Raw genomic sequence first — 14603 nt, forward strand, 5'->3', positions numbered from 1 at the left:
GCCCTAATTATGGCTCAAGAATATTTGAATAATGTGTTTTAATTGTGTGGGGTGCCTGGATATATTGTTTCAGATAAGGAAACAATGTTTGTCAACACTTTTTTGGCATGAACTTTTAGGAAATTGGGGTATAAACTTAAGATATCAACAACCTATCATCCCTAAACAGATGGTCAAATTGAGGTTCTCAACGGGTGTGTGGAAGGGTACTTGAGGTGCATGACTAGGGAGAGACTTGGGATTGGTTTTGCTAGCTACCACTAGCTGAATGGTAGTACAATACCTCTCATTATTCCTCTATTGTCACTACTTCTTATGAGGCCTTGTATAGCTAGCCTCCACCATTGCATTCTCCTTACTTAGTAGGGTCTTCTTTGGTGGCCACAGTTGACAAGATTTTACCAACAAAGGGGAAAAAAATGTGAGAATGCTCAAATTTTATTTTCAATAGACCAAGAATAAGATGAAACATATGGTATATAAGAAGGTAGTGATAGGGATTTTTCTATGGGTGATAGGGTCTATTTGAAAGTACAACCTTATAGACAATACACAGTTTGTAAAGGGGAAATCAAAAACTTAAGAGCAAGTACTTTGGTCATTATCTAGTGGTGGACAAGGTTGGGAAGGTGGCATATCAATTATAGTTACGAGAGAGGTCTTAAGTGCACCCTACTTTTCATATGTCTCAACTAAAGAACCATTTAGATGATCAAATTTGCCAAGCTGACTTACTTATTGTTGGCTCTTATGGGGAAATGGTTAAGGAACTTTTAGTTGTATTTGACAGGAAGATGGGCAAGAGAGGCAATCGAGCTGTAATAAAAAAACTAGGTAAGGTGGACAAACTTATTCCTTGGAGATTCGACCTAAGAAAACCTCTATGATTTGCAACAATAACTTCTTTCTTTCAATCCTTAAGGTCAATGATCTCTTTACAATGGAAGATATTGTTGTGAATGAATAAACTGTTATAAGGATAATATGTTGTATGGAATTTTGTGTATCTGTTTTTGTGATACGATGCATATTGTCGTTGTTTGTTGTAATGGTCATTAATAGATTATAGTTACTAGACTGTTATAAGTAAGCACCAATAGTGATGTGGAAGTTTCAAGCAATCAATTTAAGAATTCTTTTTCCCTTCTTCTTTCTTCTCCCTCTTCTTTTTCCCTTCTTTTTTTCTTTAAATTTAGTGTTAGTAATTGGGTATCACCGGAAACAATAGCCATGCACCTTAATAGAAACACAATATAGTGAAAATAGAGAGCATCAATTGAAACTAACAAAGAAGCATTGCCTCAGCTTATAGATGATGTAATTAAAAAGTGGGATCCAACAAAATTATTTTTTATTAATATCTAAGACATATGAAGAATCCTAAGTTATCGTTGAAGTCACCACTGTCCTTAGTAGTTTTCTCTTGCCAAATTAGGCACTAAAATAACTCTCTTCTTCCCCTATTTCTTGTTCTGCCTTTGGATTGTTCTAAAATAACCCCAAATCTCATGAACTTGGAACCCAAAATTTGAACCCTACTTTATCTGATCTTGAGCCTTTCTCTAAAAAGTTTTGATGATGTGTTTCATGTTGCTTTTAATTAATTTGGGGTTTAAGGTTGATAAGAGTTGCTTATATGTAAATTTTAAGTGTTAATTTTTTTAAAATCAAGATTAAATTCATATAAAGCATAAACATTGAAGGCTAAATTTGTTATTGTGCTAATTTTAAACTATCATGTTATCTTTTGATCACAAAGTTAACGATATTTAATAGAATTGGACAAAAATGACAAACAAAATTAGTTAAGTGATTGGTTTATAACTTTTTATAGTTAAATGACAAAAACAAACTTAAGTATAGTTGGGGGCCTACAATGTAATTCATTCTAAAAATATTAAAGTTTAAACCTTAGAATGAATTTCTCAAGAACAAAAAACCTTAAAATGAAAAATTCTCAACAAAGATAGAAATCCTATTACAAATGTAAAACATACAAATGTGTGTGGAAACTATAAATTTAAAACACAAATGTGTTTTTGAAATAAACATACAATAAATAATGAAAGATATTGTTTGAAACTAATTAATAATAACATAATAAATATGTACAATATTAAAATGAAAAAATTAGATTAAAATTGTTTATCATGTTACGAGTTGGTGTCGAGTTGTGACACCAACTCAATCAAAAATATATGTCACACAGTTGATGAAAGTAATAAAATGTGCATAATAAAATTTAAAATATATAAAATATTAAATAAAATTTAGTTGAGTGGTAAAATAAAAGTTTTACTAACTCAATTAATTTGGATTCAAATCCCAATATATATAATTTGTTTTATTGTTTTTAAAATGAAGATTAAATTACTCTTGAATAATATAAAATTTTTAATTACGGAAGGACATTTCGCAATTCTCTTAATTGAGCTGATGATGCGGTTGAGAGTGATATCAACTCAATAGAACATTTAATAAATAGTATAGATAGAAAATTTATTTTTCACCATATTTTAGTATACGGATTAGTAATAAATTAATTTTAAATAGTAATTTTAATCATCCACATGAATTGTTTTTGAAAAGAGAAATTTTTTGTTTATTTTAGAGAGGTTTTAATTTTTGAAATTTTGATTAATCATTCTAATTTCAAATTTATATTTTTATAAATTATTTTTTATTTTAGGTTTAAAAATAAACTTTTTCCATAGTAACCGAACTAAGCTTCCGCAAAGTTGTCTCACTTATAAATCCAAATGACTTTTTTAATGAACTTGTAATGCCCCCCAAAAGCTACGCTATACAATTTCTTAGAGGCTTCAGCCAAGTTTTTGGCTTGACTTGTCTTCCCCTCTGCCCTCTGTTTTCCAATTTTGTTTTTGGCTACATTTTTTTCTCTTAGTTTTCATTTTGTGTATATATATATATATATTTCCCTCCCTTTTTTCTTTTTGAAAAGGCTTTAAAAATTGCAGATAGTAACTGTCACTAACAACTCCCTCCCTCCCTCCACGAACTTTCTTCTTCTTTTTGTTTTCCTGTTTTAAATGCGAATCCTCTCCTTCATTTTCCATTGCTTTTAAGTCTTTATAAGATCAAAGACAAAACGGCTGTTGCTCTGTTTTGTCTCTCTCCCTGGTTTTTGTTTGGTTTGTCTGAAAATATTCGAAACCAATTACCTAAACAATTTTTCGGTCACCGGGATTTTCGAAAAATGAAATGGAACTTATTTTTGAGTATTGACTTCATTAAGGTGAGTCTTCCCCCCCCCCCCTCCCCCCCTCCGTTTTGAAGAGAAAGCAACGTAACAACAACGACCGTTGCTTCTCTTTTTCGTCAACTAATTTTGTCGTGAATTTATGAGAGATTGATGATCATGGTCTTTATTGGATCTTCATTTTGTTCTTCTTCCATTTTTGTTTTGTTGAAAATATATTCTGTTTTATGTAACTTGTTTTCGTAGTTAAAGTAGACATGATTTTCAGTGCTTTCTTCCTCATACTCTCAGGTCTCCATTAAGAAAACGAGGAAAATGAATGAACATTAACAGTAACTTGTTTTACACTCTGAGAAAAAAAAAATACTGTGCAGGTTAGGTAAAGTAGATTATAATCATGGCACAAGTTGAAGTTTATGTTTTATATTAAAAAATTTTCTAGATAAACCAATGATCTACTTTTTATGTTTAATGGATATTAATAATATGAGGTTTTGCTAATAATCTGATGTGAGGTTTGGTTTTGTTTGGCAGGGCCTGGATTATAGGACTAGACTCAAAAGGTTTGAATTTATTACACTTGAAGAAACCGCCACATAACTTGAACGAATTCATGAATCTCCGGCGACAAAGATTTGTAAGGTTTGTAGACAGTTCCAGTTTTGTTTGTTTGCTTTGTTTTCGTCGGTTTAACTTTAGAATTATTGACATATTCCAAGTATATAGTACAAATCCTAGGATGAACATATAAATAGTAGTCAACAATAAGGCCCTGTTTGGAAACTGTGGACGAATTTACATGGTTTGATCGTTGCCTTTTCTTGAATACTAAGAAATTACGACTAGTCTAACTTGTTTCAAATCCAGGTTCCAAGATTGGAATTCAGATGATGGATTGTTTCAAATGAAAGTTGGACAATCATTGAATGCATTTATGGAGCGTCTCCAAGGAGTGTTTGAGAAGGGTGTTGAAAGGATTAGAAGCTTGAAGAAATCAATAAGTTTCCGATCTTTGGGCAGTAATCCGGCAACTGAGAAGGCAAAGGCATTGGGTTCCAAGAAGAGAATTCTTAATCCACAGGGACAGTTTCTTCAGACATGGAACAAAATGTTCCTTTTATCATGTGCCATTGCTCTTGCTGTGGATCCCTTGTTCTTTTACATCCCTGTGGTCGATGGCCGTCGCAAATGCCTTAATTTGGATGACAGATTGGAAATTACAGCTAGCGTGCTTCGAACATTCATAGATGCCTTTTATATACTTCACATGATCTTTCAGTTCCGCACTGCATTTATCGCCCCGTCGTCCCGGGTATTTGGTAGGGGTGAGTTGATTGAGGATCTTTGGCCAATAGCGAAGAGATACTTGTCCAAGTATTTCATCATTGATGTTCTGGCAATTCTTCCACTCCCACAGGTATTTGATGCACCTAATTTATTTCCTTTAGCTTCAAGTTACACATCAAACTTGTTTCGAACAATATCATGATGGTTCTGTTGTTTTAACACTAATGTGTTTGTTTTGCTTAGGTGGTAATCTTAATTATAACTCCAACAATCAAAGGCTCGGTTTCATTGGTCACAAAGGACTTGTTGGAATTCATTATTTTCGCCCAGTATGTTCCGAGGATCATTCGAATCTTTCCTCTTTACAAAGAAGTTACAAGAACTTCTGGCATACTTGCAGAAACAGCATGGGCTGGAGCTGCTTTGAATCTCTTCCTCTATATGCTAGCCAGTCATGTAGTAGGAGCCTTTTGGTACTTGTTCTCAATAGAACGAGAAGACAGCTGCTGGCGCAATGCCATAGGCGAAGGTGAAGAAAGTGCATTGTACTGTGATAAACACACTACGACCATAAACACCACATTAGTGAACTTGCTGAATAGTTCATGCCCATTTATAAATCCTGATGACATAAAGGATTCCAAGGCCTTCAACTTCGGTATATTCATCGATGCACTTGACTCACGGGTGGTAGAAACTTGTGATTTTCCAAAAAAATTCTTTTACTGCTTTTGGTGGGGTTTGCGTAATTTAAGGTTTGTAAACAATGACCCTCTCTAGTTTAGTTCTTGAAAAGTTTGCTAACTTACAGGTTCTTTTCTTATTTTAGTTCTCTGGGTCAAAATCTCAAAACCAGCACTTTTGTGTGGGAAATACTCTTTGCTATCGTGATCTCCATTGCTGGACTGGTTCTGTTTTCACTGCTTATTGGGAATATGCAGGTGTTTTTTAATTCATCGTCATTGTTTTTATTTTTATTTTTATTTCATGTTGCTAACTCTTTCATAGTACCTGAACATTACTTGTTCCGTTTTGCCAGAAATATCTGCAGTCGACTGGAGTCAGAGTCGAGGAAATGAGAGTGAAAAGGCAAGATGCAGAACAATGGATGTCCCATCGAATGCTACCTGAGAACCTGAGGGAACGTATTAGGAAGTATGAGCAGTATAAATGGCAAGAAACCAGAGGGGTTGAAGAAGAGACGTTGATTTCCAGCCTTCCTAAAGATCTCAAGAGGGATATAAAGAGGCATCTTTGCTTGGATCTTCTCAAGAGAGTGAGTGCGCTCCTAATAATTTCCATCTTATGAAATGAGCATGCATATTTACGTCAAAGATTATTAACCTATAGATTTTCCTTTTAGGTGCCAATGTTTGAAAAAATGGATGAGAGACTGTTAGATGCAATGTGTGATCATCTCAAGCCGGCGCTTTACACTGACAAGAGCTACATCGTCCGAGAAGGGGATCCAGTAGAAGAGATGCTGTTTATCATCCGAGGAAATCTAACAAGTACGACCACCAACGGTGGAAGAACCGGCTTCTTCAATGCAGTTCATCTCAAGGCTGGTGATTTTTGTGGAGATCATCTTCTTACATGGGCCTTGGATCTCCAGTCCTCATCCAACCTACCTATCTCAACTAGAACCGTGCAGGCCTTAACTGAAGTTGAAGCCTTTGCTTTAATGGCTGATGACTTGAAGTTCGTTGCCTCCCAGTTCCGTCGTCTTCACAGCAAGCAGTTCCAGCACACTTTCAAGTAAGTCTAGAAGAAATACACTTCGCTTCCATAATTACCAATTCGAATACTTGCCTCAAGTAAACTTTATTTTCAGGTTCTACTCGGTGCAATGGCAGACTTGGGCAGCATCTTTTATACAAGCGGCATGGCGCCGGTACTTCAAGAGGAAGCTTATGAAATCCCTTCGTGAAGCAGAGGATAAGCTGCAGAATGCTTTGGCAAAAGAGTCCGGAACCTCGCCAAGTCTCGGAGCCACTCTTTATGCATCAAAGTTTGCTGCCAATGCATTGCGAACCTTGCGGAAAAATGGTTCGCAAAGCACCAGGCTGCCTCAAAGATTACCACCACTTCTTCCTCAAAAACCAGCCGAGCCTGATTTTACAGCTGAAGACAGCTGATTAACAGTTTTTATCATAAAACGCATTATTCCAAACAGATATATGTATAGTTTTTTCCCCATTCCAAGTTTATTTCCTGAGGAAATTTAAGTTATTATGAAGTTTTCTATACTACATGGGTGATTTTAAATACAGAAACGGAAAAAAGAGCAACGAAGAAAGTATGATTTCACATTAACGTCATGTATGATCTTATTTGTCCACAACTAGGATTTGTTATTCATTAAGTACAATGTAAATTACTTAAAGAAATTTAAAGGATGATGGATTGAGCTAGATATAATTAATATCTTCCCTAGTGTGGCACAACACGATGGTATATCAAACGAAGTCAAGGGAAGAGCCTGCAAGAAGAAAACTCAAATCAATGTGGCCTTAAACGTTGAAAACACTGATGAATGAAAGATGGAAACAAAAAAAAGGAAGAGATTGGTACTTGGAACAATAATCTTTGTCGCCGGTAATTGGCGGAAGAGAAACATCAACACCGCATTGGGTAGCAATTAAAGGTATCCGCGCAGTGAAGGAGTCAGATGTGCCAATATTTGCTAATGCATTAACAAGGCACTCGCAGATAGCCCGTCGGTCATCTTTGGTCTGTGCTTCGTAAGCAATAGTTTGAGCACCCAAACAACATGCCCGCGATGGAACATCTGCAGCACCGTTGCCAGACAGGAAGCTGAGGCATGGGAGTAATTCTATGGCAACTTCAGTGCAGGAAGGTGCTGCTGAAATTTCTTGGACAGTCAGGGCTGATAAAGTAAGCAAGAGGAGCAGGGGTAGAAAGTTGAACGAGCGAGTCATGGTGGCCTATGAATTTATTCCCTGATGTAATTTTGGGGTTGTTTCAAGGACGGGGATCCCAACCTTAAAACATATATTATATATATACCCTTTTAACTGCAGTTTGTTTGTTAGGGGAAGTAGTAGTGAATGTTGCAACGCGAGATTCATGATAATGGAAGTTTGGAAGTGATGCGTCTTCAGCTATTAGAATAATAGGAAAAGAGAATTCAAGTTGGAAAGGTGATTGGTGAATAGGACAGGCACTTAGCACTGTCATTTTTTCAGCCTTGAAATGCTTTTGTTCTGGCCAGCAACCTCAATCAAAATGATCAATTGCGCTTAAAGTCTAAACGTAGGATCTGGAATCCTGCGAATCAACGTCTGAAATTAAACGTAAAAAATTATGAACAAGTAAGGGTAACATTTATTATTATTATTATAAAAAAATGAATAAATAGAAGTGAAACGTAAAATGTTTAAACCAAAATTTCTTTGTTTTAGAAGTTTATGATTAGGTCTTCTTAATTGGTTTTAATTTAATTCTTAACTTTAATTTGTTTTATTATTGAATTTCATTTAAATTTATGAAAGTGAGTAATCTCATGTGTTAAAACAAGGTTGACTTTAAAATCTATGAGCTTTTATTTTATTTCAATACATTTGAATAAATTTAATTTATTATCATCAATAGTTGTTTCATACTATCACTTTTTCTTTATGTATAATTGTTTAATTATTATTATTATATATTTTTCACACTTTAATATATAAGTTAAAATTATAGTGAAATGGTAAGAAGGTTAAAATATAATCTTTAGAACCCATTAATTGAAAATGAATATTCTTTTTAAGCAGGAATAATTTGTTGTTGGAAGTGAGAAAATACACCATTTCAATTGAAATATTTTTCAATCGGGAATAACATGTTTAAAAGTGAGAAAATCAAGTAACTTCAATGAAAAAAATAAAGTTGGAAATTACTATAATTTTATAAAATAAATTAAAAATATTTTCTCGTCTTAATAGAAAAGTTAGAACTCCCATACCAATGATTTGTACAGATGTTACGAGAGTGCCTACTGAACATACTACTTATAAGAGTATAATTGGAAGGCTGTTGTATCTGACTTTGCGTCAGTGTTGACATTTGTGCTAAATATCAAACAAATCACATAAAATCACATGTCAAAGCAGTAAAGAGGATTATCATATAAGTTTTGATCAAAGGACAATGCTGTAAGTCTTGTGGGATAATAGCGATTTTGATTGGACAGGTAATTTATATGATCAAAAAAACACTTCAAGTGATATAGCAAAAAGAGTTGTTGTGCTCAATTGCTTTAGAGTGACATTGCTAGTGACCACTGTCTACTGTGATAATACTAGCGTCATTAATATTTCTAAGAACTCATTGATGAACTTGAGAATTAAACATATTGATATTAGTTGAAGTTTGTGTCTATACAAAACCAATTGACAGTCACAAAAATCTTAAATGCAGCCAAGTTTGTAACCTTGAAGAACTTTGTTGGTATTGTTTTCAAAATTTTCTCTCCATCTCTTAGATAGTTCCCTTTTTGGGACAATATTACCCACGTCTTAGTCTCCACTTTTTCCATCACTTCACTAAGTTTTTTTGCAAGACCTAAAAGTTCAATCGTTTTTCTAAAGGTTTAATGTTTCTCTTTTGTCAACCAAGTTTCTTTCTTCATCTTCAAGCTTCTTCTTTGTTCTAATGGCTTGAGTCAAGTACACCTCACAAGATCAATTCGAAAGACAACAACATGAACTTCAAACGAATGAAGGAGTTAACCCAAACCCTAAAAATTCTGAAGGCATGACTCATGAGGGTGAATCACATGGAGAGTCGGTCATAGTGATGGACTCGGAGGCCACTACCAATGCCACTACTCTTGTGGCGGTTGTTCAAGGGACTCCCACAACCATTGTTCCTTATACCTCATCTAAGGATTTTGGGGGTATGAAAGCTACAAAGGAAGTGGGAGAAGCTACATCACAAGCCATAGATGTAGAAACCATATGAGTTAATCCTTCTACACAAACCCTACAAGTTGCCGCTAAGATTGATAATCTTCTCTCCAGTCTATATATGCCAGAGCATGTTTCTATGCCTAAGTAGAAGATTGATGTCCTGGTCAATGTCATCACAAGTTGATGTGCATTGAATCCACCAAAAATAATTTTTTTTGTACTTAAAAAGAATATATAAATAGTAGTATAGGAGTAGGGTCAATCTACAGGAATTGAGATATCTAAATTTATTTTTCCTTATAACCAGAATGCGTAGTAGACAGTTATTGTGCCCACAACTCATGTTGACCTATATGAAATAAAAGGGGATTAAATATGGAAAATAAACAAATAACATAAAATAATTAAAAAAACAAAATTAAACTAATAAACTGAATGGAAGACACTCTAGCTTCAGGCATGATTTAGGCTTCGACTTCAAGCTAATCTCAAACAATAAATTTTTTCCTCCAACCAATAAGTTGGTTATAGTGATCGAGAAATGTCTCAGACTACCAATCTTTTTGTGTGTAAATTAACTACGGGAACACTCGACAATTAACCCTTACAGAATGAACAGCTCTGAATTCGCGTCCACGATTGAGCCTTGATAGCCTTGCGAACTAGAAAGACTCGGCTAGAATCAACGACCTCAACAGTGCAAGCCATTTAAATTTGATCGTTATTTTCCTTGATGGATCTAACCTCTCACTCAATTAGTTGCATCAAGTTGATTGAATTTTTAAATATAGATGGTTAAATTTGTTAAATTATTTAGAATTAGGACCAAATTGATAGAATGTGTAAATATTGAGTACTAAATATACTATTATACCATTAAAAAAATGCCACATCATCATTTCGTTAAGAATTTAATGGAGGTGACCAAAACAAAATCAATAATAACGTTAATGATTAAATTAAAAATTTTATAACTGGATGGCCAAAACAAAAACATACTAATATTTGAATAGTAAATTGTATAGTTCACCCTTAAATTATTTACTAATTATATATAATTGACAAATACTTCGATGTAGCAAACTTCTAATTTTCTTGGCTAGTAAATTGGCCTAATATATTAAATTGGTTCTTAACTCTTTTTTTCTTTGTTAGTAGTATCCTACAATTAGTTTTTGTCTCTTTTACCAAAAGATAAACAAATCCAATAAAACATATCTCATGTCAAGTTCTTATTAGTTGGTGTTCATTGTTTTTAGTAAATTGAGATAAAATTGTTTGTTTAGGTGCTTCTTATAATTTTAAACTTTTCAAGGATGAATATGAAAATAAAGTATGATTCAAAAACAAATTTACAAATATTTTTTTTAATCTAGGAAGCAACAACCAAATGGTAAAAGTACAATAGAGGCTGTTGTATCAAGAGACGGATTGCATTTTGCATACTTTACTTGAAAAATGAGTAAATTAATCCCTATACGATAGATAAAAAAACAAATTGTCCTTTTTATTAAAAAATTATCAATTTCTACTATTAAAACTTGGCGTGCTTGACAGAATAACTAGACAAATACATTGGCATGCTACATGTTCCTTTGCTGACATATAATGACCAGTTTTTAACCGTAAGAGCAGATAGAATTTTTAACAAAATGATCAGTTTACTCTTTGATCTAATATACAAAAACTAATTTATCCGATTTTTAAATAGATTGGACAAAATGCAATTCAAAAATTCATTTCTCAAATCTTTAATGCTACAGATAGCAAAAGATAATTTACACCTTCATTTTCCAGAGTAGGTTACGCACTTGACAGAAAATTGTGAGTCCTTGCTTTTCAATATAGTAAACATATTCTGGGGACTGTGGGAAGGGATAATTCATAATTGTCATGGATGGTCAAAATCAATAGTCAAAATTTACAGCTTCAATATAGAAAGAAACTTGATTTGAAGCTTATAGCTGCAGTGTAATATATTAAACTATTTTGGTAGATAAAAAAGGTGAATTTAACTATACCCTGGCACCCTGAAGATATGTTCCTCCCCACTCTCCTCATCAACTTTAACAATCCATTTGCTCTTAGCAGTAGCAGTCTTCTTCAGCGGAATTCCCCTTTTAATTTACGTTCCAAAGTGACCTCCACCACCCTGATCATGCCTTTCACTTGTGTTGGTTTTTCCAATTGTAGTAATTTCCATTCCTTTCCCAATGGGATGCTTCATGGACCTCACTGTAACCTTATTCTTCTTTCCTACGATGTGAGCTCCCAAGCCTTGTTTGTCATCCGATAAGTTGGTAGCCACTACTACTGCCCTTTTTGGGTTAACTTTTATCGTATTTGGCAACTTTGGGTAGTCACCATTCTTGCAATCAACTAGAGAAAAATCAATCTTTCCATAATTTTGTAAGTTTTGAATTCTACAACATCAGTGAGACCTAAATCTTTGCTTTCTCTTTTGACTTCAGGAAGGGCTGCCTCTGGTAGAATGCAGACAAATTTGGCCCCAGTATGCTTCGCAGCAGTGGCTAATGCTAATGTGGATGGTGATACACGGGGTTTAACCTCCACTATCAGTTTAGATTTCATGCGTGCTGCTAAAGCTGATATGAACTCGTTGCTTCTAGGCTCTCGTGTTTTCCACTGTAAAAAACGAAAGCAGATCGTCATTATTTATCATTATTTCTAAATAAAAAGACTTGAAAGCATTTTCTTTTCCCTAGTTGATTTTGCAGATCATTATTTATCAGCTGGTTTTCTGCCAAAACTAGCCAACAAGGCAATGGAAATAAGAAACTTTGCATTCATCATCCACCAAGCATCAACGAAATATTTCTATTAACATTCCAAATATGACTATAAAAAGGAAAAAAATGAAGAAGTTGCTTAATTACCAATTGGAGAGTCTCAAGATATGCTTTAGTAGCAGATGCTGCAGACCATTCCATTTGGACAAGAAAAAGGGTATTTGGCAAAGCACAAGATCAAGGAGAGGGAAATCTTTGTGTTCCAATATTCAACCCTTTTCTTTCTTTCGTTTTTTTCAACCTTTCCTGGAATCTTTTGTTTAAAATGAAGGAGGAGAGGAGGCAACTTGCGACGCAAAACAGTAGGGGGTTGGAGCCCTGTTTATAGGTAAACAAAGGCCTGCAATATTGGAACTTGTCTTTCATTTTTATTATCAGTAAAAATCTAGGTTCCTGCTTTGACCACAGCCAACTTGTTTGATTTCTAGTTTGACAAAAATCAGTAATGAGTTTGGCTCTAGCTTTTGATTCTCACCATGTCCTAATGAGTTTGACTCTTGCTTTTGATTGTTGAGTATGCCAAAAATTATGGGTTTACATTTTTAGAATGGCATAACAGAAACTAGAGTGGTTTGACATGCATGCCACTTGTATCTTCAAACCATCCAAAATAGTTTATTTCTAAATTTTTACTAAGAAATTGAACTCAAAATTTATTTTATTTTATAAAAATAGTTTTTGCTCACGCACAAAAAGTTTATTTATTTAAATATGTATAAATACATATAAATTAATTTGTTTTCAAATTTATATTTAAGCCTTTACAAACAGTAGAGTACTTCGTTTTGTTTTTTAGAACCAAATATGCACTATAGTAAATAAATGAAAAGGGTTAAATATCTATTTAACTCTTTCTTGGCACCTCCTCCAAATTCATAAATATTTATGATTTTTTCTCAACTGTTTTCAATTTTATTTTATAACAAAATATATTTATAACTATTTATATAAGTAATATAAAGTTGCAATTTTAAAAAATAATCTAATGTGACATAATTTAAATATTGTTATTTGTCGCACCATATTTACATATTACTTGAAAATTGAATAGTAATATAATTTTGCATTTAAATGCTTAAAATTAACTTAATCAAACACTAAATTTCGGTTTGAATAATCATATACATGAGTTCCTTATGACTATGCTGTGTAGTAAAAAATTACAAAGTATAACATTAATTTTAAATTTAAACATTCCCATTGATTTTGCTTGGTGTCAAAGCTTAATAATTGTTAACTTTGGGTGAACAATTTCATTGTCTTAATAAATGTTTATGGGTGTCAAAGCTTAATAATTGTTAACTTTGGGCGAACAATTTCATTGTCTTAATAAATGTTTATGGGTGTCAATGCTTAATTTCATTATATGGCTTCTTCTTTAGACCAGGAAACCAAAAAAGTGAGATTTAAAGAGAGAGATGGTGATGCGGATGTTGACATGGTTGTGGATTTGGACTCGCAACCAAAGGTTTCATGGAAACAGATGTTAATTGGTATAGGGGTTTCGGAACAAGAAGAAGGATCTCGATCATCTGAAGTCGAATGTACTGAAGATTTTGAATTCCTAGAAGGCGATGTTCAAAAAAACTATTGTCAATGGTATTCCTAGAAGGTTATGTCGCCTTGTATAATCGAATCAGTAGTTTATGGCGCCCATCAAAACCATTCCATTTGATGGATATTGAGAATGGTCACTACCTGGCCAAACTTTAGTGTGTCGCCCTTTCGCAAGGACCTTGGATCATATATGGCCAATACCTCATTATTCAGCATTGGACAAAATCTTTTAATCCCAAGAAACCTTACCCGAGTATGGTGTTGGTGTGGATCAAGCTGTCGGGCCCCCCGAGATTTATGCATAAAAGAAGAATTTTGGAAACAGTTGGAGGGTTGGTGGATAAAGTGGTCAAATTTGACTTCAATAAAAATAGCAAAACCAGGGGTCGATTTGCGAGAATGGTCGTCTTCGTTGATCTTGACAAACCCTTGGTTTCTCAAGTGCTGGTAAATGGAGAACTACAACGGATTGAATATGAGGCTCTACCGACCATTTTCTTTTCGTGTGGAAAATATGGACATCTAAAAGAGTTGTGTCCATCGCCAGTGTCTGATAAAGGAAATGAGACCGGAAAAATAAGTGGTAATTTAGAGTTACCGAAATCGACGACTGAGGGTGAGGGGCCGACGTTCAGACCGTGGATGGTGGTGGAGCGAAAATCTCGACAACGACTGAAGGATCTGAGAAATCAGAGGGAGGGAGATACAGAAAATGAATTTTTGGGATCAAGATTTGCGGCATTGAAGGGATTAGAGAATTTGGAATTAAGGAATACGAAAGGGATGAGAGGATTTCGGTGGGTGTAAGTGAAA

The 14603-nt window shown here is 34.1% G+C and overlaps 3 protein-coding genes across 4 annotated transcripts; 1 reads left to right on the forward strand and 2 right to left on the reverse strand.

The window, feature by feature from the left end:
* The first annotated feature begins 2826 nt into the window (after window positions 1-2826).
* Window positions 2827-6706, forward strand: LOC105795979 (cyclic nucleotide-gated ion channel 1). Of its 2 annotated transcripts, XM_012625628.2 has the most exons (8): window positions 2827-3256; window positions 3755-3862; window positions 4088-4637; window positions 4751-5262; window positions 5337-5448; window positions 5547-5783; window positions 5871-6265; window positions 6342-6706. In XM_012625628.2, the coding sequence occupies exons 2-8, from the start codon at window positions 3834-3836 to the stop codon at window positions 6643-6645; spliced, it is 2139 nt and encodes a 712-aa protein (XP_012481082.1). In that variant the 5' UTR covers window positions 2827-3256; window positions 3755-3833; the 3' UTR covers window positions 6646-6706. The 2 variants fall into 2 exon arrangements, with proteins under 2 accessions (XP_012481082.1, XP_052489245.1); XM_052633285.1 differs by lacking the exon at window positions 2827-3256 and having other exon boundaries at window positions 3622-3862.
* Window positions 6707-6843: 137 nt separating this feature from the next.
* Window positions 6844-7500, reverse strand: LOC105795991 (non-specific lipid-transfer protein A). The gene is made up of 2 exons (XM_012625644.2): window positions 7082-7500; window positions 6844-6989 (listed from the first exon to the last, which is right to left on the reverse strand). The coding sequence occupies exons 1-2, from the start codon at window positions 7447-7449 to the stop codon at window positions 6977-6979; spliced, it is 381 nt and encodes a 126-aa protein (XP_012481098.1). The 5' UTR covers window positions 7450-7500; the 3' UTR covers window positions 6844-6976.
* Window positions 7501-11253: 3753 nt separating this feature from the next.
* On the reverse strand, window positions 11254-12972 carry LOC105795999 (uncharacterized). Its single transcript, XM_012625651.2, has 2 exons — window positions 12321-12972; window positions 11254-12069 (listed from the first exon to the last, which is right to left on the reverse strand). Exons 1-2 carry the CDS (start codon window positions 12372-12374, stop codon window positions 11803-11805), a joined length of 321 nt encoding a protein of 106 aa, XP_012481105.1. The 5' UTR covers window positions 12375-12972; the 3' UTR covers window positions 11254-11802.
* Between the last annotated feature and the right edge of the window lie 1631 nt (window positions 12973-14603).

The sequence above is a fragment of the Gossypium raimondii genome, chromosome 7, assembly GCF_025698545.1.
Source record: "Gossypium raimondii isolate GPD5lz chromosome 7, ASM2569854v1, whole genome shotgun sequence".
NCBI classification, from domain to species: Eukaryota; Viridiplantae; Streptophyta; class Magnoliopsida; order Malvales; family Malvaceae; genus Gossypium; species Gossypium raimondii.